Source organism: Anguilla rostrata, chromosome 10, assembly GCF_018555375.3.
Source record: "Anguilla rostrata isolate EN2019 chromosome 10, ASM1855537v3, whole genome shotgun sequence".
NCBI classification, from domain to species: Eukaryota; Metazoa; Chordata; class Actinopteri; order Anguilliformes; family Anguillidae; genus Anguilla; species Anguilla rostrata.
In genome coordinates this window covers 4,248,127-4,270,996 of record NC_057942.1, presented here as the reverse complement: position 1 = coordinate 4,270,996, position 22,870 = coordinate 4,248,127, and the positions used below count along the sequence as shown (strand labels likewise).

General features: G+C 48.2%; 2 protein-coding genes across 3 annotated transcripts; one reads left to right on the top strand and one right to left on the bottom strand.

The window, feature by feature from the left end:
• The first annotated feature begins 439 nt into the window (after positions 1-439).
• On the top strand, positions 440-4,651 carry ficd (FIC domain protein adenylyltransferase). Of its 2 annotated transcripts, XR_010332794.1 has the most exons (4): positions 440-601; positions 1,132-1,467; positions 1,674-3,529; positions 3,593-4,651. XR_010332794.1 is itself a non-coding variant. In XM_064353577.1 (3 exons), exons 2-3 carry the CDS (start codon positions 1,200-1,202, stop codon positions 2,750-2,752), a joined length of 1,347 nt encoding a protein of 448 aa, XP_064209647.1. In that variant the 5' UTR covers positions 440-601; positions 1,132-1,199; the 3' UTR covers positions 2,753-4,651. The 2 variants fall into 2 exon arrangements, 1 of the variants encoding a protein (XP_064209647.1); XM_064353577.1 differs by having other exon boundaries at positions 1,674-4,651.
• A 504-nt stretch (positions 4,652-5,155) lies between these two features.
• On the bottom strand, positions 5,156-22,573 carry sart3 (spliceosome associated factor 3, U4/U6 recycling protein). Its single transcript, XM_064353575.1, has 19 exons — positions 22,184-22,573; positions 21,188-21,314; positions 20,817-20,921; positions 20,503-20,687; positions 19,833-19,938; positions 19,009-19,133; positions 17,915-18,070; positions 16,790-16,928; positions 15,430-15,537; positions 14,399-14,476; positions 13,694-13,752; positions 13,238-13,347; positions 12,634-12,746; positions 12,140-12,216; positions 11,460-11,628; positions 9,927-10,408; positions 9,465-9,617; positions 8,502-8,689; positions 5,156-7,881 (listed from the first exon to the last, which is right to left on the bottom strand). The coding sequence occupies exons 1-19, from the start codon at positions 22,376-22,378 to the stop codon at positions 7,662-7,664; spliced, it is 2,895 nt and encodes a 964-aa protein (XP_064209645.1). The 5' UTR covers positions 22,379-22,573; the 3' UTR covers positions 5,156-7,661.
• Between the last annotated feature and the right edge of the window lie 297 nt (positions 22,574-22,870).

Genomic DNA, 22,870 nt, shown 5'->3' with positions numbered 1-22,870 from the left:
ATCCGTGTATTTGGTGTTAATATACTGTTATTTCAAGCAGTACATGTGTGTGAGAATACATTTAACGGTAGCAAATGGGCGCATGCTGTCTGAAATGGATATGGCAAGCACGTTTGCTTCTTCCTGATAATGCATATCTAGCTATAAAACAATGTTGCTTTTCGTTTGCGCCTGTTGGGAGCAATTACAGAGCTTTTCACCGTATTACAGACATAGTGAACACAAATGTTCACCTGGAAACGCCCACACTGTGTCGATTAGCGGGTGCCTGAAGCAGGTCTGAAGCATGTTTGCAGCATTGAACAGACACGCAGTCAGGAAGGCGTCCAATAGCGGAACACTACGAACCGGTTTGTCTGTTGCTCTGTGGACACGTAAAGACAGGGACGGAACCAATCACATTGCACGTACGGCATATAACGGACCAATCACACTTTAATTGCAAGGGAACGTCACTGTATTACATCATTACAGTACATGGCTGATTTGTATCTCTTTTGAAGTTGATGATGTGTATTAGACCTCTGTTGTTGTTAGCAACGATAAGTGAAAGAAAATAACGAGCAAATTAAAGTCCTCTCGAAGCGGACATATTGCCCAGGTAAGAATAATACTTTCGAGTTTGTCATACGAAGAGTAAGCACTTACTTTGCTAACTAACGTTAGCTTGCTATTTATGTTAGCTGCCGTTGGACTAAGCGGAAATGTCTCTAACGTTACCAGCTGTCTAGTTTGACATTGCGATCAGTGATATGTTGTTTGTTGTTGGTTTTCAATAGTCGAAATGCATACTAATGTTTATATGAGTTTAATCATATGACGGTTACCACATTACTGCCATGCTTGGTGGAATGAGTCAGATAAGCTAACTGGCTAATAGCTGAAGTAGACTACCCACCCGCAATATGGTTGGGTAACGTTGGTTTAGACACGATAGCACTGGCTTCCGTGCCGAGTTAGACTATTTGCCTATATCGTTATTCTCTATCAGCGCAGTTATTTTAGCTTAATGCTTTCGTGTGGGTTGTAGAAAGCCGGATAACCTTTGCGCGTTAACGAGTGCTGTGTCCTGATTGTTGCATCCGCAGATCCCATCAACCAGTCTTTTTCTCACTGCCGTTCTCCCTTAAGTTTTGTTTCAGAGCCAGGCTCGGCTCGGCGTTTGGCATGTCACCGGAGAAAGACGGAGGCTGCGCTTGATGGCGGTGGCGGTGGCGTGGCGGCTTGTCAGCGGCCGTCTCCTCTGCGGCTGGGGACCGCTGCTCTGCCTGCTGCTGGGCTCCCTGCTGGCGCTGCTTTTGCCGTTGGCGGGGGTGGAGGAGCAATGCTGCGCCTCGCTCAAGGGCCTGGCCCTCCTGCGCTGCCAGCTGTGGGGGAACGTCCTGCGCTCCGCGGTCCAGTCCACCAGTCTCTCCATCCCCTACACGACCTTCGACCTTCTGCCCGTCCGACCCAAGGCCAGTGCCGGTGAGCTTTCCGATTAACGATGAAATCAACGGGCCGCTTAATTATGAATGTTCCTAAAACTCAGTAACTATTGTGTAAATTCCTTTACTACACAACGAGTTTCAAAAAAGTATTGATGGTGGTTATTGTGAGTTTCTTAAAAATTGAGTAAGTGATTACCTTTAGATGTTGGGGATGAAGCAGTGCTGATTCAGTCTGTTTTCCAGAGTCGGAGTTTGAGGCCAAAGCCGCCCTGCAGCAGGCTATGGAGATGAAGAAGCAGGGGAAGAGGGAGAAGGCTCACAAGCTGCTGGTGCACGCGCTGAACATGAACCCCGAGTACGTGGAGGCGCTGACGGAGCTGGGGACCATCCTGGAGGAGCAGAAGGACGTCATCCAGGCGGACCACCTCTACACCAAGGCCCTGGCTATCTCCCCCTGCAACGAGAAGGCGCTGGTCAGCCGGGACCGCACGCTCCCCCTGGTGGAGGAGATCGACCAGCGCCACTTCGGCATCATCGACAGCAAGGTGCGCCGGCTGATGTCCATCCCCAAGGGCAACTCGGCCCTGCGGCGGGTGATGGAGGAGACCTACTACCACCACATCTACCACACGGTGGCCATCGAGGGCAACACGCTCACCCTGTCGGAGATCCGGCACATCATCGAGACGCGCTACGCCGTGCCGGGCAAGAGCCTGCAGGAGCAGAGCGAGGTCATCGGCGTGGACGCCGCCATGAAGTACATCAACACCACGCTGCTCGCCCGCGTGGGCTCCGTCGCCATCGGCGACATCCTGGAGATCCACCGGCGCGTCCTGGGCTACACGGACCCCGTGGAGGGCGGCCGGCTGCGCACCAGCCAGGTGTTCGTGGGCCACCACATCCCGCCCCACCCGCGGGACCTGGAGCACCACATGCAGGAGCTGGTGCAGTGGCTGAATTCGGAGGAGGCGCTCAACCTCCACCCGGTGGAGTTCGCCGCCCTGGCCCACTACAAGCTGGTGTACGTGCACCCCTTCGTGGACGGCAACGGCAGGACGTCCCGGCTGCTGATGAACCTGATTTTGATGAAGGCGCGCTACCCGCCCATCACCATCCGCAAGGAGCAGCGGGCGGAGTACTACGCCGCCCTGGACACGGCCAACGAGGGCGACGTGCGCCCCTTCATCCGCTTCATCGCCAAGTGCACCGAGATGACGCTGGACACGCTGCTCATCGCCACCACGGAGCACGCGGTGGGCCTGCCCGGGGCCAGCCACCAGCCCTGCCCCGACTGCCAGCAGACCATCCCCATCCACAACTGAGGCTCCGAGCCTCCACCTGCCTCAGTTAAAGAACTTCCCCATCCACAACTGAGGTTGTGAGCCTCCACCTGCCTCAGTTAAAGAACTTCCCCATCCACAACTGAGGCTGTGAACCTCCACCTGCCTCAGATAAAGAACTTCCCCATCCACAACTGAGGCTGTGAGCCTCCACCTGCCTCAGTTAAAGAACTTCCCCATCCACAACTGAGGCTCTGAACCGCATCTGCCTCAGATAAAGAACTTCCCCATCCACAACTGAGGCTCCAGTCCGCCTCCATCTGCCTCAAATAAAGAACTTGTTTTGAAATACTGCCGGTTTCGCATACATCCAGAACACATTTTCAGAGGGTTGTACATTCTGACCGGTAAACATGTTTTCAATGAAAATTTTCTACGATTCTGCTGAACTCCAGAGTATTTTGAAATACTAGCAGTATTTAAAGAGTTGACAATGTTTTCCCAAGTGTGGTACAAACGCACATGCACAGGTACAGATTTGCACCTCTTTGGATTTGATCTGCCATATCGCTGCACTGGAGTGAACGTGGCATTGTGTGAAAATTTCAGTTTTCTACCGGTCATGTTCGGATGTGTTGGGCAATTGGGAGATATTTCACAGATAGGCTTCCGGAACAGGGACCCATGAACATCTGATCAACTGATTTGGAGGGTTAGCTTAACTCTGCCTGTCTTTGCCTGCTGTGGTTTTTTACATAAGAGATAAAGTCGTACATTGGGGGTGCCCAATCCTGTTCCTGGAAATCTACTGTCCTGTAGGTTTTCACTCCAACCCTAACAGAGCTCACCTTATTCAACAGCTAGAGATCTACAGTCCTGCAGCTTTTCACTCCAACCCTAACAGAAAACACCTCATTCAACAGCTAGAGATCTACAGTCCTGCAGCTTTTCACTCCAACCCTAACAGAACACACCTCATTCAACAGCTAGAGATCTCGTCAAGCTTCTAATTTGTAGAATCAGGTTTGCCAAATTAGGGTTGAAATTAAAACCTTCAGGACGGTTGATATCCGGGAACAGGGTTGGGCAGCCCTGTCGTACAGGATGGTAGATCTCCAGGAACAGGGTTGGGCAGCCCTGACCAACAGGATGGTAGATCTCCAGGAACAGGACTGGGCAGCCCTGTCGTACATAAAAGGGAGCGTGAGAGTGAAGACATTTTGTTCTGCATGATTATGAAACGTCTGAAATTAATTGAGGTTGTTCTCACGAGTTCTTGGAGTGTTCCACATATAGCTTCAAATCAAATCTCGAAGGATCAAGCAACTGTAATTTTTTTTTTCTAAAAGGTCATTCTCTTATTAAAACTGGACTTACTGAAGCTGGGGAAAAAATCTGGAAAAAAAGGGAGTCACCTTATGAAGGGTCTCAAGCTATCTCTGAATGGTGCTATCCCCTCCATGTCATAGATTTTACACAATTATGACAAAATGTATCACAATCGACTCACAAAGTGGTTATAAATAACTGGACAAGAAAGGCACACAATGTTCAGCCTTTCATACAAGGGAGACAGTTTGCCTTAAGTTTAAATTCAGGTCATTCCATCAAACATCTGATTATTGCCATTTACTAATTACAAAGAGTAACACATTATGACTGCTTACATTATTTTGCGTGAATATGGGAGTTCACCACCAGGTCTTCTAAGGGTACCTTGGTGTGATATGGATGAATTTTTTTTTTTTTGACTGGTCCATTGATATTCAGAGGCTTCCACACAAGCTTTTATTTTCTCGTGTTGTGCCTCCCTCATTTGTTTAAGATCTGCGATCTCACTGACATGCACTTTCATGTATATTTAAAAAGTAAGGGGGGAGAAGGGGGGGGGGGTCAGCTTATTTATTTTAGTACAAAATAAAACTATTTTATTACCATGTACTCCAGTTGTCCCTGGTATCTTTTTTTTATTATTCCAAAAAATCATTGGGGGACAGGGGTGGGGGGGGGGGGGGAATGGTGATCTTAACCCTGACCAAGTTCAAGGTGTCACTGGCCACAACACAGTTCCAGTTACTTACGCACAGCCCAAGCCTCAACAGTCAACACTGAACAATATCGAAAAAGAAAACGTGCTCAACTTGCAATATACTACATAATATATACTACCCAATAAATTGGGTGCTGATCCTACATAAAGTATGCACAGAATGAGAAAGGACCACGCGCCCATTTGCGAAAATAATAAATATATATATGGAATATTCTTATGGGCGTGACGTCAACATTCCATGAAGAGTGAAAGTTACACCAACAGGCTACTTTCATTTTTTTACATTTTGTTCATCCAAATACTGCTGAAAGGGCAGTTCCTAGTCCTGTTCTTCGTTCCTGGAGATGGCTTATCCTCCAGAAATGTCAACAATGACAGATATCACTACCATGCATATTTAACTGCTTTTAATTAGGCATTTTAGGCCAGAAACAAAAATAATCACAAGAGGATGACAATTTTTATACAATTTGAGATCAACAACCAAAGGAAAACTTTGAACAAGCAGAAAAAAATACACAGGGGAAAAAAAAGAGATCTATGATCAAAAAAAGTTGCCACACTGAAAAAGTTTTGGTAAATGAAAAGAAAAAAATTCCAGTAAGCTTCAGAGCATTGACATCAACGGATAGTAGATGAACCCACATCTTAACATCGGAAAAGAAACTATTTAAAATCTATACAATTTGAACACCACCTTTTTATACAGAACATTGGACATACAGGTAGCCACTTTTTTTTATTTTTTTATCTGTAGTCTCTTCACTAGAATAGGCCACTGTGGTGATATATATAATATATACGTCACTAGATTTAGCAAATTCTGTCATTTTAAAACATACAAATGCGGTACAAAACTATGGCCAACCACTGGGGATGTGAACACTGAACACCTGACAAATTTCTCAAAACAAAAACAAAAACAAAACAAAACTAAAAAGGCTCACTGGTGGAAACTAGTACAGAAGACTTGCCCTTTGAACTACCTAGGTAAACTCGTGGTGCAAAGTAAACTAATTCTGACAATTCAAGAAAATAAATACCTCTGATTGGTTAAAATACAGACTTAATCTATATTCCCATCCAATTAACTTTCCTATGAAGTTATCTGCACAAAGCAAAAAAGAAAAAAAAAAGATCGGTTGAACAGAGACCCCAAAAAATGCAAAACGCACCTCCAGACGTTCTCAGTTCGTTCAGTTTTTACTGAGCACACATCCTGACACTAACCCTTTTAAGAGCATAATTTGAATCTTGCTTATACGATACATTTGTCTTCATTATATAGTGAATATAGGTTCTGTACAATCTGGGGGGGGGGGGGGGAACGGAACAGAACATGGAAGGTTCTCCTCACGATATATGTAGCTGCATAGATTTTTTTTTGTTTTTTTTAAACGATCGGTTTCCGATAATGGTGGAGGACCGGGTGAGTTTTTACAATGCCAGGTTTCTAAAATCAAAAGCAATACATACATGCCTCTTGCCTTGTGTCCCCACCCCCCCACCTCCCCCATCAACTCCTCCAAGAAGTGTCCATTTCACAGTGTTTTTCACAGCTATAATCACTCATCCTATTTATGGCTATTTCAGAGGAACAAAGAGTAAGGCAGGGTTAACTTGGGACATGTTGGTTCTGAACGATTTTTTAAAAGGAACAGCCAGAAGAAAGACAGAAGAGAGGCATTTTGGGATTGACGATTAGCCAAACGCGCTCAGTATTAATCGTCCCCTGGGAACACGCCAAAGGTCCTTTTCCATTCCCGTTTTTTTTTTTCCTTTTTCTTTTTTTAAACACCCTCAATGTGAGAGATGGTCATCACCAGACCAGTCTTTAAAAAAAATCAGAACACTGGGTTTCCATAAAGAGACATACATACACACACACACACACACACACAACTGCACCTGTCAACAGCGCCAACGATGAGCAAAACCAGCAATACGGGGAAAAGCAATACAGGATCGCCAACCTTTTATCGCCGCATGCTTTTCCGAACATCAACTCGGGACATGTTCTCAGAGGGGCTCTAAGTGAAACCTACAGGAGCAAGCACAGTTCTTGGCAAAGAAAGAACTTGGGTTACATTGTCACTGTAAATAAGTTATTTGTACAACTGCAGTTCGGACAGCGTCGTCGAAGCGTAACAATAGTCTTTTATAAACGTGTATGGTTGCTTTGAACAGGCAGGCGCTCCAAATAATTATTGTGTTGTCAACCCGATGCACACAACTCCAATGTGTCGACACTAGCTGACAAAATTTGAACCTTATTTCGCTTAAATGCAATGAAAGATACACAACCTTTTTCGTATCCCGGTATATAGTATTTACAATAACATTTCATTTTAATAAAACTCAAGCTCTTGCATATACGTTTTAAAACAATAGCAAACATGATTCACAGGTGTAGCATTTTTACATATCAGTAAAATAAAAAAAAAACAAAAAAGGCTCCACTAAACACCTTCTTCCCCATCAAGAAAAAAAAACAAAAAAAAACATACACCTTACTTTGAGCTTCTTTTTTTTTTTAAACATATACACAAATATATAAGTCATGGGTCACTTATAAAATGCATTCTCCCAACAACAAAAAAAGAAAAGAGAAAAAATGAAGAGGGCTTTATTAAAATCGGTAAACTTTGCTCAGGCGCACAGCTCAGTAGAGACAGGGCGAATTCTCACACTCGTAAAACCAAAACAAGAAATGGAGCCAAGGTTGATTAAGGCTTTTTCTCTTATAGAATTGACAACAGGGTCTCATTTCCCCCCACCCCAAATATTTACAGCAACATTACAATGTTCTCCCTCCCCGCCACCCTCCTTCTCTCCTGTTTAAGGACACAAAATGGCTTCCGTAAAAAAAGGCAGTTATTTCCTGTCGCTCTGCAAAGTCTATTTCTTGAGAAGCAGCCTGGCAAAGTCCGCGTTGGAGAGGGGCTTGGACTGCGCGTCCAATCCCGACCCTCCGGCTGCGACCGGAGCCCCGCCCACCGAGCCCACCGAGCCGCCCGATTGGTTCTGCAAGGTTCCGTTCTCCGCCTTGGAATCCATGCCGGCCTGTCGATGCAGGGACCGAGGGAGGAGCGAAAGTTGCGTGCGTCCCTTTCCCCTCCTGACGGGACACACAGCGGGACAGAGAGGCAAAATTAGGACAAGGCGCAGAATTGGGAAACGTCCCTGGAGGGACAGCAGCCTGCACCGGTCAGCAGAACTTCCCCACACTGCTTCCTCGCCCCTGCTGAATTAAACACAAATCAAACCCCAGTCTCTCTGTCCCAGTACATAGCAAGACTAGCCAGCTGGCTTTCTTGCGTTTCTATCCTTGGTAATGTTTAAAGGATTGCTGTCCGCAATGCAGTCTTATGAAACCTCATTTTTAAATTGTCAAATAAATCAATTCATTCATTCACTCACTAGAGACACCACACAACCACAGCTGCGTGATACGGGTCCTATCCACAGCAAAAGACCTGCAGGAGTGAACCATATACACCCGCCCCACAGCACCCAGCAGTGCTGCCACTTCATCATTCCATACAGCCACAGCAGCCACGTTCGCGCCCAACCCTTCAAAACGTGCGACAGAGTCAAAGCAGCCAGAGCTGTCCCGACAGAGGATTTTTAAACGGTCTTATTTGAATACGGAACTGCCTGCGTGACGAGTGGATGGAAAGGCAGAGTTATTCACAGGGGCCCGACCAGGGGGGCCCCCGAGCGCGCGCGGGTACTCACGCCCCGTAGAGCTGGCCCGGCAGGGTGGACCCCAGGGCCCGGGCGGAGTCGGGCCTGTCGGCCAGGTTCCGGCGGGGCGGGTTGCTGATGGCGACGGTCAGCGTGTGCTCCTGCAGCACCGTCCCGTCCATCTTCAGCACGGCCAGGGAGGCCTGGGCCTCGTCCTGGAACTCCACGTAGGCCAGGCCCTGCGTGGGACATGAGGGGGGGGAGGGGGGGCTCAGTCCTGCGGTGTTTCTACAGCTCCACTCACTTATAATCATACACAACTCATCTACTAATGCACTCCAGTAAAAATACACAGCTTCAATTACACCGGTCCCTGTGGTCCTGTGGCGTTTCTGATGCAGAATTCATAAACATTTTTACAACTACCTTGTATGGCGGTTTATTACCGCAGAACACAAATTGCTGCTAAATAAAGTGTCAGCAAAAACACACTTTCATGAGTTTCAAGGGCAATCTACAACAATTTCAGGGAAATAACCAACTTATTTGTAACTATTAGTGATGATTTTTATAAGAATCAGCACTAACATAGTTACAAATAATGGACTCAATTTGTATGTATTAGTGATGGTTTTTACAAGGCTCAAGATATTTTAAATCTCTTAAAATCTATTAAAGCTTCATTTTAAAAGTGGTTTGACAAACAGAAAACTGATGTAAACAGAACAAAAAAGTAAATGTTTTGTCACCCACAATATATAGTGCTAGTCAAATGCAATGTTCGTAAAATGTATAAACAAACAGAAAATCCAGCAACCCATTCTAAAGTTCAAGGACATTCAATTCCAGAAATATTCAGACTTCACAGGACCTGTGAGCACCCCGTCTGGACAGATTCTTGCCCCTTCTCCACACCTCCCACGGGTTCACTGATCCAGGGAAGCATTTAGCCCGAGGTACGGTCACGGTCGGGGCGGGGGGGGGGTTATTCTTAGCACTAAAAACAGAGCTGACCTTGGGCTTCCCCGAGCGGTTGGTGACCAGACGGATGTCCTTGATCGTCCCGTGCTCCTTGCACAGCTCCTCCAGCTGCTCCTTGGTGCAGGAGTACGGCAGCCCGGAGATGAAGATCTTGTGTTTCTCCAGGGATGTGCTATATTTGAACACCTATAGAGGGAGGGACAGGAGAGCAGGAGAATTGAATTGAGGGGGTGGTGGAGAACAAAATTTCAACACACATATACAACAGATCCAGAGACAGACAGATAGTACGCATGCACACTCCCAAGTCTTAATGCAGCTTCCTTCCGGGAAATTCTTAAGTCAGGTTTTCGCTCTCTAACCGCACACTCTCTCAAAGTGACGAGACACCCTCATTGCCCTCACTGGTTTCCCCCCGACTACCCAGGATAAGCAGGTACAGACAATGGACGGACGCATTAATGGATGGATGGATGGTCGGTCGTCCCCGGTTACCTTGAAGTCGGGGTTCTTGTTTTTGTCCACGCAGGGGGACACGAACATGGGCCTGCTGTCCACCTCCTGCCGGTCCAGCTTGAGGGCCTCGTCGACGGCGGCCAGCTCCTGGAACTGCACGTAGCCGTAGCCGCGGAAGGCGCCCTTGCCGCTGTAGACGGGCCGGACCTGCTGGACGGGCCCGCAGGCGCGGAAGAGCTCCCGCAGCCTGGCCTCGGGGTCCTCCATGGAGAAGGCCAGGTTGCTGACGAAGACGCTGGTGCCGTCGTTGCGCCGGTCCGCCGCCGCTGCGGCGTCCGCGGCCTTCCGCGCCCCCGCCGCCGCCGCCGCCAGACGGCCCTTCTTGGGCCCCGCCCCGTCCGCCTTCCGGCCCGGCGGACCCTTGCGCCCGAACAGACCGCTCTCCGTCTCCATGAGCTCCTCGGACCCCAGGCCGCCGAAGCCGGGGTCCCCCTCCCCCCGGTGCCTCTTGGGGGGCTGTTCTGAAATCGCAGGAAGAAGAAGAACTGTCAGGGCGGCCATTTTCCCTGATTATTGGCCGGACCGCAACAGCGGGGCCAGCCCTACAAACGCGAACGTCTGTGACTGACTGAGCGAGTGATGAAGTCACACCATTGGTCGGCCGGATCACGTGCGTTAGGTCCAGCCGTATACTAGGTTTTAACCTGGTCTTGTTAAAATGAATGTTGACTTTTAGGCCCTAAAATTCCCAGGCACCACAAAGTACCTTGCCCTATTGCTGAAAATTCTCATGCAATCAGCTGCCAAGAGAACAAGAGCTCTTGATGTGCATCTCTATGATAACAAATTCATTTGCTTCTGGTTGAAATCTGAACATCCAGATCTGAACATGTGCATAGCTGAATCAGCCAAGGAAGCCTCAACATTTTAGCAGTGCTTTTTCCCCGGTCTTATATAAAATTCTGTTTCCGTAGGATTTCGATCCAAAAGCTTTTGACGTGTTTCTCTGTCAAAAAAACAACATCTTTCCTGAAAGCGCATCGCAAATTCAGAAAGCAGGAGAAAGAGGTCACGATTCATCTTCACCAGCGGGACGGAATCACGGAGTCAAACGCCTCATCAACTCCACCTTTGTCAGTACTGAATTATTTAAACAGAGCTTTATACTTCCAGACCGCATTTTCAGCTGAGCCACAGCTCTTTTAAACATCACAGTTGGTGCCTTCTATTGAAGATGAATCAATAGCCAAGCGTAACTGTCTGGCTCTGGACTGAACAAGTGAGCGGGAGAGTGATGCTTGGTTGGGGGAAAACAACAGAAAAGCACAATACTCCTTTCAACGACTTCGCTGAAGGGTATTAATTAAGAGAGGAGAGGCGTTTCGACACGAGCAGATCTCCGCAGAGCGACAGGCACAACGCGAACCTCAAGAACGTTACCGAGGAGATCGGGATTCATTCTGGGTTTTGGGAGGAGAGAAAGAAAAAGACCAAAACACAACAAACACTGTTGAGACAAAAAAAAAAAAAAAAAAAAAAAAGGAGAGCACAACCGTGAAGGATGACCCTTACCGGAATCGTCGCCCCATTCGTCCTCTTCGTCCTCGTCTTCCTCGGCCTTCCTCTTCTCCCCGGCCTTCTTCTGGCTCTTCTTCTGGGCCTTCTTGTCGGCCTTGGCTCTGCGGCGCTGCTCCGCCTTCTCCTCCTCCTGCCGAGCCAGCAGCGCCTCCTTCTCCGCCACCTGCGAGGAGGAGGAGCGGCCCGTCAACGCGCGTTCCGGGGAACGCCGATCTCCGGAGGGCGAGCGGACGCACGGTGACCGCGCCCACGCTGGGATCAGAACTTCACATACGGCCCGACCCCCTCTTCTACAGAGACCCACACTTTTACATGGAATCCATTTACACAGCGGAACGTATGCTGACGCTGCGCAGGTCAAGTACCTACACGGTTACAAGCGCTGTCCTAATTGGGAATCGAACCTGCAACCTCTCCCAGTTCCCCCAGCCGTTATACCACAATGCACCGCGAGGGGCGGCAGTGTAGTGTAACGGCTAAGGAGTCGGTCTTGTAACCTAAAGGTCGCAGGTTCGATTCCCCGGTAGGACACTTCCGTTGCACCTTTGAGCAAGGCACTTAACCTGCATTGCTCCAGTACATATCCAGCAGTATAACTGGACACAATGCAAGTCGCTCTGGATACGAGCGCCTGCTAAATGCCTGTAATGCAATGTAATGGGAGACGGACTCACTTTGGCCCGCTGCTCGTTGACCCGCATCAGCCGGGTCTCCGTCTTCTGCACTGCCGTGTCCCAGTCCGCCAGAGAGCCTGAGGAAGAGGAGGGGTTTTAAATTTCACCATTTTAACGCATTTAACGGACACTTATCAACATTACACATATAGCTTACAGTCCAATACCGTATATGTGCAGATCAATATATACTGAAGCAATTCAAGATGTGTGCCTTTGCTCAATGGTACAATGGCAAAAGGATAAGGACAATAGCAGGGAATCGAACCTACAACCTTGGTGTCACAAGCCTGTTCCAAGAAAACTAATACTGACAGTTTTTTTTTAATTAATTTATTTATTTTAACAATGCTGCTCTGTGCATGAACAGAAGCAGAACTACAGTAGGAGCGGTGGTGGTTGGTGTCCCCATTTACATTCAGCAAATGCTCATATCCAGCAGGAGCGGAATTACTGTGTTACAGGACCCCGAAAAAAAGTGGGCGCAGACCTACCCTCGACCCTCTCGAAGGTGAGCAGCACCTCGCACACGTGCTCGGGGTAGTCAGCGGTGCACTGCACGGCGCGGTGCAGAGCCTTCCTGCAGTGGAGAGAGTCGCCGTACGACCTGCAGGGGGGGGGGGGGGACAAAGCCATTAGCGCCAGCCAATCAGCTTCCGCGGCGATAAGTCGTAAAAGTTTACGAGGGCAGGGGGGGAGCGGCTGCCAGCGCTCTCCCGCAGCAGCGCCATAAAAACGGCGGCGGCTAATTGGCACCGCGCCGGCACATTATCCGGCAAACGATTAAACACACGCGTCGGGGGGGGCGGGGGGGTTTCGCACAGGAGACGCACAGACGGGGGAAACGAGTTTAGAGAAGAAAAGGCCGCAAACCGACGGTAAATCAGGAGACTTCCAAGCGCTCCTGCGCAAAAACCCCCAAGCGCTTTTACAAGCCTTGAATTTCTCCCCCCCTGTTCAAAATCAAGCACACAGACTTTTAGACAAGGTTATTAGAGGACCTATAGGGGAAGTCCTATTTCAGAGCTGTTATGGAGGGAGGAGGGAGGGAGGGAGGAGGAGGGAGGGAGAGGGAGGGGAGGGGAGGGGGGGAGGTACCTCTCCAGGTTGTAGTACTCCAGCCACATGTTGGCGTATTTGGCGTTCCCTTTCATCATGATGCTATCCCACAATTCCCGGGCCTTCTGCATGTTCTTGCAGTGCGACGCCTGGTGAGAGATAGAGCCAACCGTGAAGCGACTAATTTTATAGCTGCGAACATAGCTGTGAAGCATGCTGGGACACTAACCAGGCCAATCAGGTTTATGTTGTAAACAGACCTCAGTCACAACCTGATAGCATTTCCTGAAAATGGCATTTATTCCTAAAATAAATGTTTGTTTTTTTAAAATAAAATTTATCAGTCATTTTTTTAAATTAAGGTAATTTAAGACACGGTTAGTGTAAAGGAAATACACCAGTCTCATTCATTATTCATTTCTGGAAAAAAAAACAAAAAAACAATCAAGTTTCGCATTGGGCCACACCCCGAACCAGGAGGACGGCCCCTCTTACCTCCACCCTGGCCCAGACCTGCATTATCGTGCACGAGGGGTCCCCGCTCTCACTGAACCCTGGAAAGGAGCGAACACATCCTCAGCTCATCCACAGCATTACTACCGATAGAGACGTCCCTTTACAGACACAGACAGACACGCACGGACGGAAACACACGCGCAGGCCGACGCACGCATACGCGCACACACTGCAGCAGCACAGAGCAACTCACAACAGATTTTACATTTGTACTTTTTTATCGAAGCAGTAAGTTGAAGGACAAGGTATAGTGTAAAGAAGAACACCAGACCATCATACACGACAAACAACAACAGAGACGGTCGACAAAATCGTATGGGCAGCACAGCGAGCGTACCAGTGTCCCTCCAACCTGGACACAGACCTGACATACACACAGAAGGTCACCAGCCTCACTGAACCTGAAAAGAACAGACACACACGTCGAGCGATAACAGCATCACACACGATCAGAACCCACAACAGAGACGGACAAAAGAAACAGACACACACACACCACAGAGACGTGTAACAGACATAAACAGACAGACACACACACACCACAGAGACGTGTAACAGACAGAAACAGACAGACACACAGACCATAGAGACGTGTAACAGACAGAAACAGACAGACACAGACAGACACACACAGACAGACAGACACGTGTAACAGACAGTATGAAAGGGCGCAGGGCGACTCACTCTCCTCCACGTCCTGCTTCATGTAGTCCAGCGCTCGCGTGAAAGCGACCCTCAGCTCCTCCAGCTCTCTGCTCGACTCTGCGGGGGGGGGGGTCACAGTGACACTGATCAGTGGGAGACCCCGAAAAAAGTGGGGCGCCTTCACATTTTCCCTGGGTAAATAAAGGCTAATTTTAATTTTATATAATTTTACTATAATAATTGTTAATTTCCACCCCCCCTCCCTTTTCCTTTGCACTCATTTGCTGGGACAGAAGCGATGAAGCCCTGGCTCACGGTTGCCGGGGGCGACATCGGCCAAGGCCCGTTTTCAAACGCCCGTCGCCAGATGGGCTCGAACGGCCGCGTTTTCATAAATACAAAATGGCGGCTTCGGACACGGAACCAGAGCGATAAAAAAAACCGTTTCAGAAACGAGGCAATAAAACCAAATTATAACCGCGAACGCCGTTTTGGCCAAGGCCTTTACGTTCACATTTTCTGGTACAAAAGTGTACACGCGTACTGCAGTGCGTACAATCACATACAGCCATTCCCTGAGGGCAGACAGGAAATGACCATAGAATATCAGAGAATGATGATTCAGATTCACTGAGACGAGCACCATAAAGTGTGCCTCGTTACAGGCCCAAAAAACCAAGCGACACTGCAATTCCTCAGAGACGCTGTACCTCACAATGTTCCAGCCACCTACTTCTACGTGTTATGCAAACTATCAACAAGTTTCATTTTGTAATTTAAATTATTCTCGGGGAGGATCCGTAGGGATCGTGAAACAACATGAACAACTTAAGCACACTACACCCGTGAGACTACAGGCATCCAAATGCTTTTTTTTTTTTTTTTTTTTTTTAGATACAACTGATAATTTCACATCATTAGGCATTTAGCCTTTAACCGTTTGTGATGTCACCTTATACATACACTATATACACCATCACCCTGACGTCCAGGTTTAACTTGTAAAAGAGGTTCTCACTCTCACAGTTGGGACCCCATTAAGATAAAGGGGATCCAGGTGAGACCCTCACCTTTGCTGAAATCCACACGTCTCCGCAGGTAGTCCAGGTACGCCTGCCAGATGTCCACGTAGTCCGTCGCCTGGATGAACCCGGCGTTCAGAGCCTTCTCGAAGATTTCTGGGAATGAAAACACACACTTTGCTTTGCCCCGTTTCTGTACACGCTGTAGGGTTTGACTCCAGCTGCTACACACCGAACTGGCGTGCAGAGACCTTTCTGTAACCCCCGTGAAATACTAATAAAAATATAATTGAAAAAATATATAAATAAATAACGTCTGCAAGATAGCAGCAGGATGGACCCCAGGATATTCAATGAACAGTTGCACAAACAGACTAGACTAATCGTTTACTTCGGGCGAGCGAACGCATTGCCCCTCCTTCAGGAAAAGCGGCCATTTAATTCACAACGTTGCTTTCATTAAGCAAGAAGCTTTTATGCAAATCAGCTAATTGCAACCAAGGAGATTTACAAAAGCAGTGACTGCAAAAAAATAACTAGGAGCCAGAAGCAGCACTAAAAGTGCTTGAAATGATTACACTTCCAGCACAATCAACCAAAACCGATACACGTTCAACAACCCAAATATCCCATCCAAATTTAAGTCCAAATATCCAGTATTAAAGCGAATCAAGCAAATAGCCAGCTTGTGATCACCCCCCCCCCCAACATCTCAGTAAGGGGCCATTTTTTCCTTCAAATTTTAACACATTTCAACAACCGTACATGATTATATAATCATTAAAAGGCTGTTGAATTAAGAATATTGTCCTGAGAGCTCACAGCAGCGTGATGTCCATCTACCCCTCCGTTTACGAACATCGTGCAAGTTTCCCCGCAGGGAGGGAGTATTTGGCTGAAGCTGAGGAAGGGGCCTTTCGCAGACGTGTGGACGCGCTCGTTTTTAACGTTGGCGATGCAGGCCGCCTCGTCCGCCACTGCGGAGGTGTCTAAATGACTAGCATCACAACCGCCATCGGGGCTTGGGGGAATAAGCCACTGAGCACATGTGCGAATGCACAGCACAAGGTGCCGCCGTTAAACACTTAATTGCAAAAAAAAAATTTTTTTTTTTTTTTTAAACCTAGATTGTATCGACAAATACTAAACACTGAAAATACGCAAGGCCTACTCTAGACTATGACCACAGTAGGCTACCTCAGATTAAGGCCATGCCATTTTGGCTCCCATTTCCCAGCATTCTTGCTGCACATCTATATCCACGTGCATGCACAAGCCATTTTGGCTCCCGTTTCCAAGCCACATCTTTGCCTACACACGCACCATACAACACCAGTGCATGTGCACAAGACGCCATTTTGGCTCCCATTTCCTCAGCCAGGCATTCTGTCGCCAGTGCATACGCTACCTGACACGGTCTGGTGCTCCGCCCCGTGCCTCTCCAGGGCCAGCAGGTAATTCTTCCACAGGCCCATCGTCCAGGGGCAGTTCCGCACCGCACGGTCGTGAGAGGACAGAACCAGGTCCCGGATCTTCAGCTGCCGGTCCTGATACAGGGAGAGAGAACCTGGTAAGGTCCAGAACCTGGTATGGTCCAGAACCGGACGAGTTCCTAATGAACACAGAGCTGCCGGTCCTGATACAGGGAGAGAGAACCTGGTAAGGTCCAGAACCTGGTATGGTCCAGAACCAGAAGTGCCTTCAAAGTGACTAATTCTGAAGGTTAAAAATAAAATTAAAATTAAAAACTTCTGATGATGTTGGCTATGTTCTATATTTATGGCATTTTTAAGCCAAATCCTCCAATTAAATTCAATAACTGCACAATTTATTTGGCAATTCAACAAAAAAACACACTTTTGGAATAACATTATCTCTGAAAAGCAAGCGGTGCTCAGCTTATTTCAGTTAAATCACACAGCTTTACGGTCCACGGCCAATATTACAGACTCCGCAGAATGGCGGTTGAGCAGAGCTCGGGCAAAGACACCGCCCCCTGGGCCCGGTTGGGCCTTCAGATCCAATCTTAACCAGATGCACCTGCAGTCTGGGCCAAGCCCAAAAAAAAAAATCAAGCCAGGTCCATTCAGGTTGAGTTAATTATTCAGACCCGCGAAGACGACAATTACTGCAGCGGTCCTCAGCCGCCGGACGCCCGGATTACATTTTAAAATCGTGGCGTCTGTCCAATTCAATTAAAAGGTTTTTCCCGTGGAATTTTGGCCGACGCCGAGCCTTCGCCACATTCTCCGGTGCCACCATGTGGTCATTCCACCCCGTACCCCCCTATACCACCCCCCCCACCCCCAACCCCAACCCCCCCACCTCCGTCCCAAGCCAACCCCCCCACCCCCCCAGTTTCAGTGGTCAAAAATTGAATCCCATTACCATCCAATTAAAACGATTTAAAAATCCATGAATAAATTACATGAACTGAAAGGCGAAAAGTTTTCTTTTTTTTTTTTCCCCCCCCCAGACCCTGAGGCTCCCGTGTGTGGAGGCGGGCAGGCGGGCGGGCAGGACGGCTTCTCACCAGATACTTGGTGTATTTCGCCCACATGTCGGGCACTAGGCAGTTTTCGGCTAGCGCCCGCTCGAAGATGATCTGGATCCGCGCCGGGTCCCCCTCCTGCTGCTCGTAGTCGATGTACGCCTGGTACTCGGCCAGCTTGGGGGGCTCGGCGACCAGCTAGAAAACAAACCAGGAGCAGCGGGACTTCTTAGTCACAAAAGGGGACTTGTGCTTGCATACACTGAAAAGTGCCAAGGCGACTGCAGACACTACACATCAGTGTATGTGCACATTAATATGTGCTTATGTGTACAAATACAAGCAGACAAAGGGGACAGTTTGCATTTAATTGCACAGTTTGATAGTGCACCAGTGCTCTGCTTACTTCAACTGATCTTAAACAAAAAAAAAAGTACAAATGAAAAATGCTAAATAAATGAATCCATGAATTATACAAAGAGGTTCTAGCAAATATTCATTACTAAATATCAACGTGCAGCCTGTTGCACACATTTTAACTGTACAAAATCCCAAAATAAATATTTGTTCACACCAATATATCGTTTGACATCATAAACAGGTGTAAATATCAAAAGGAATAGTAAATATTTGACTAGAGTTCAGTAACTCGTAGATTTTGCATATTAGACACAGCTATACAGTTCAAGACAGAGCTGCCCAACCCTTTTCCTGAAGATCTACAGTCATGTAGGTTTTCACTCCAACCCTAACAAAGCACATCTCATTTAACAGCTAGAGATCTTGTTAAACTCATAATCGGTAGAATCAGGTGTGTCGAATTAGGGTTGAAACGAAAACCTACAGGACGGTAGATCTCCAGAAACAGGGCTGGGCATTCCAGGACCAAAACCCAACACTGGTTTCCAAAAACTTGATAATGCTGAGGTGCCATGTAGTCATATCTGAAGCCTTAATGTTAGCCAGCTCAACGGGATGGCCAGACAGTCCAGCCTTAGACGAGGGACTCTCAGAACACCAAAAGCTCAGCAGCCTTTTCAGAAAATCTGCGTTTGCCCAGACGCGGTCTCTCCCCCGCGCCCTGTTATCACCGCTCAGCCGCGGCGTCTGAGGAGACTAAACGCAGAGGTACCCACCAGGGCCTCCTCGAACGGCTTGCTCTTCTCCATGTGCTGCAGGGCCTTCTTGTACTGCGTGGAGACGGTCTCCGGGATCTCCTTATCCGACCACTCCTCGTACTCCGCGAACGTAGCGTCCATATCTGCAGGCACGCAGACACAGAACACACTTGAATAATCCCATTTCCCTCCCCCACAAACCGCCATTGTTTCGCCACCAGGTCCCGTTGCTCCCTCATGTCCGAAAGTGAGAGAGACTTTTTTGGGGGGGGGGGGGAATAGCAGAGCCAGATTAGGGGAACAGGAGGGACAAAGGAGGAGATGCGGGAGGTTTATTTCGGGAGCGGGTGCCACAGACGGAGGGGGGGGCGGGGGGGCAGGTTTGGCAGCGGCAGGCGGGCCTCAGGTGGACGGTAAGCTGGCTCAGGATGCCCGCACGCGGTGCCCGCCCATCTGCCCTGCGCTCTGAGCCACGGACGGACCCGGCCAGGGACCTCGTTCTGAGCCCGGCCAGAGTCCGCCCGCCGCCAGGCCGGACGCTCAACGAGCCTAAAACCGCTTCTGGCTCCCCAGTCTTAACGAGCCAGGAGCAGCGGAGAAAGAGCGATCTTTTAGCACAACGAGCAGGCCTGCTGGCTCTCCGCTCCGCTGCGCTCCTTCTGAGACCAAGAGGAGAAAAGCCTTTCACAGGGACGGGTCCCTTAGGACGGGTCCCCAAGCCACACAGGACAGGAGAGAGCGTAATGCTACTTCAAAAACACACACAGACAGGCAGCTATGCAAAGACAGACACAGACACACACACACACACACACACACAGGCAGGCAGCAGGCCGCCTTACCCATCAGGGGCACAGCCAGCTGGCGGCGGAACAGTGTGTGGATGCGCTCGAGCTGAGCGGTCAGCAGCCCCTGCTGCTCGCGGGTGGCGATGCTTCCTGGAGGAGGCTGTGGAGAGAGAGAGGGAGCGGTTGCCAGTTTCACACAAAAACCCACAATAACTGAAGAGGAAAAAAAAAAAAAAGGCAGAATCAGCAGCAGCTGTGACGGGATATTGCCGAGGCCCCAGGTGTGCAGTCTCACAGAGCCCAGCTTTACTACCAGCCCTTCACAGATTCACTGCAAATGCGCCAGTACTGGCCCCAATTCCAATGGCGCGCTACCCAAAAGCAGGACACACATTCTGCACTAGGTTTCCAAAATGCTTAGTATAAACAAGATACATTCAGGACTTTTCCAAGCTTGTCATGTAACCAACAGCAGACCCCCCCCCCTCCACTGTAAGCTCATTACATTACATTACAGGCATTTAGCAGATGCAGATCAAGAGAGACTTACACATAGCAATTCACTATGTACAACACTCGGTAGACAATTATTTTTGGTTCTTACTGGAAAAAAACCAACCATTTTATTATATCTACCAAAGACATACCACAGACAAAGACTTTCTCCCGCCTCTCTGCAGAGCAGAGAAACCCCACAGCGATGCGCTGCTCCAGGTGACCTCACCTGCATGGTGCTCATGATGGCGTTCTCGAACTCCCTGTACGCCTCCCACACGGCCATCCCCTTGGTCATGTGCAGGCCGACAGCGGTCAGGGCTCTCTCGAAGATCGCCCGCACCCTTTCGATGCCCCCGGGCACCCCCATGCCCCCGATGGAGTACTGGGCATACTCCAACCAGATTTCTGGGCCTAGGTCCAGGAGCCAAGTCACAGCAGTTTAGAATATTATATCACTGAAAATTAACACCTACAGTCCATCCCCCCGCCCACCCACCCCAAAAAAAAAATATATTAAAAGCAATGGAGGGCCATGCTCACATATATAATCTTTCACGGCTTTCTCGAAGAGCTCGTTCACTTTCTCACGGTTGGGCTCCTCCTCAGTCATGCGAATCTCGTCTTTCAACCAGTCCAGCCAAATCTCTGCAGAGGAGAGAGGAGGTCAAGTTGTCCGCACATTCATAACAAATGTCAAGGACATTATCCGTACCCGCTCTCTTGACAGCAACACAGAGGGTCGTCAAAACTCAAGCTCTTCTTTTCCCACAGTAAAACACACCTCAACAGTTAATGGAGGCATACCGCAGGGTATAACAGCAAATGACACAACCGTTGTTCGTATTTTGCCTAGTTAGACCTGTATGCCAAGAGCTGTAACGGTCACACCAATAAGGTAGCCAGGCGCTAACCTTCCGTGAGTGGGAAGAGTTCGCTCATCTTCTGTCTCGCCCTGCGCAGCCGAAGCAGCTCTCCTTCCTGTCGCAGTAACTTGATGAGATCCACATGGCAGTTGTAGTCAAATGCATTGATGGACAGCTGTAAATCAGAGAGCACAGAGGCGGACGATCTCAACGACCTGTAGAGGATTCCACGTGTACGACAAATTGTGTGGGATTTTTTTCCAGCAGTGAAATGAGACAATGTTACTAGCGTAGCTAATTAACAAATATCATAAACTGGCTAGTTAGTTAGCTATATAACGTTAGTGTAGCCTACGAGTTGAATTCTGCGTTGTTGGGTTTAATAGAAAGCTAGCTCACTTACTAAAATGAAAACCAATTCAGCCATCTAGCGAATGTGATTAGGTAGTTAGCGTTAGCCGATGTTGATGTAATCACGCCCACGCCATTTGTTCAGAAACGTTGTATGGGGGTGCCGAATCTGTGTGCACCATCATGACTATCCCAATCCCGCCGAACAGACGCGCGCATGGAGCTTGAACTGCGCTCTGCTAGCGTCAGCGAGTCAGCCAAGTAACTGGAAACTTATAAAGAAGTCGTGTACGCATGTACACCCACTTCTCAACTCGTACAAATCAACACACATGAACCCTTAGCTAAATGACCAACTAGTCCGCATGCAAGGCGTTGGTTGAGGCTAAGTGGCTAGCTAGCTAATTAGCTAGCAATATAGCGCATAGCTAACTAGCCATTAAATTTAAATCCCAGCTTAAAGCAGAGCAAATACTAACTAGCAGGAACTTGCGAGAACCCAACTAAGAAGGTGCGCTAAATATTACAGACATAACGTCCAGAAAAAAGCCACAAATATCCAAGCGTAGAACAGATCATCGCAGCTTCATCAATAACAATTAGTGAAGGAGAGTTTAATTCGCTAAGCACCCGATGATGGGCTAGCAGCTAGCGAGTGGCACACATCGCACCTCATTCATTCATTACTCATACCTGCTCTTCCAAACGTTGGATTTCGGCTTCGTTCTCTTTTTCATCATCAGACGAATCATCTTCTTCTTCATCAGAATCCTCGACTCCCATTCCCTCTTCCTCATCTGATTCCATTTCTCTTTCGACCCCGGTTGCCGCCGCCTCCTCCTCCATCTCTTGCAACTGCGTCTCCTCTTCGTTCCCCTTTGCCGCCATGTTGGGACTCGATCTGCCTGGTAACAGTGAAGGGTTGTTCAAAGAAGAAGCCTGATTTCAAAGACCTTGAAGGACAAAATGCAATACAAAAATGGACGAAAATTCATGTTGAATATATTTGTCATCTTTAATTAGGCGAAATTTGTATATGCGGAACTGCTATAACTCGTTTCATTGTAAAGGGGTTTAAATGATCTTTCAGGCGTTTTTAAAGCCATTGATACGCAACAGAGTTTGTAATATATCACGTGGTAACAAGACCATCCCACTTGACGCCATGTTTGTAAGGTGCTCAGAAATACGTTTAATGACAGTACCTTACTGTCGGAGTGCTTATTATTCGAAATTTTAGTGTCAAAACACTTTCTGGCGTGTATATTTTGTTCCTTCTCATTAACTTAATACCATTATGGTGAGCTGTTACCTATCCTGCGTATCTATGCCAGTAGCTACCTTTTTAGGCGACGGAGCAAAAATAGTAAATAATTAAAT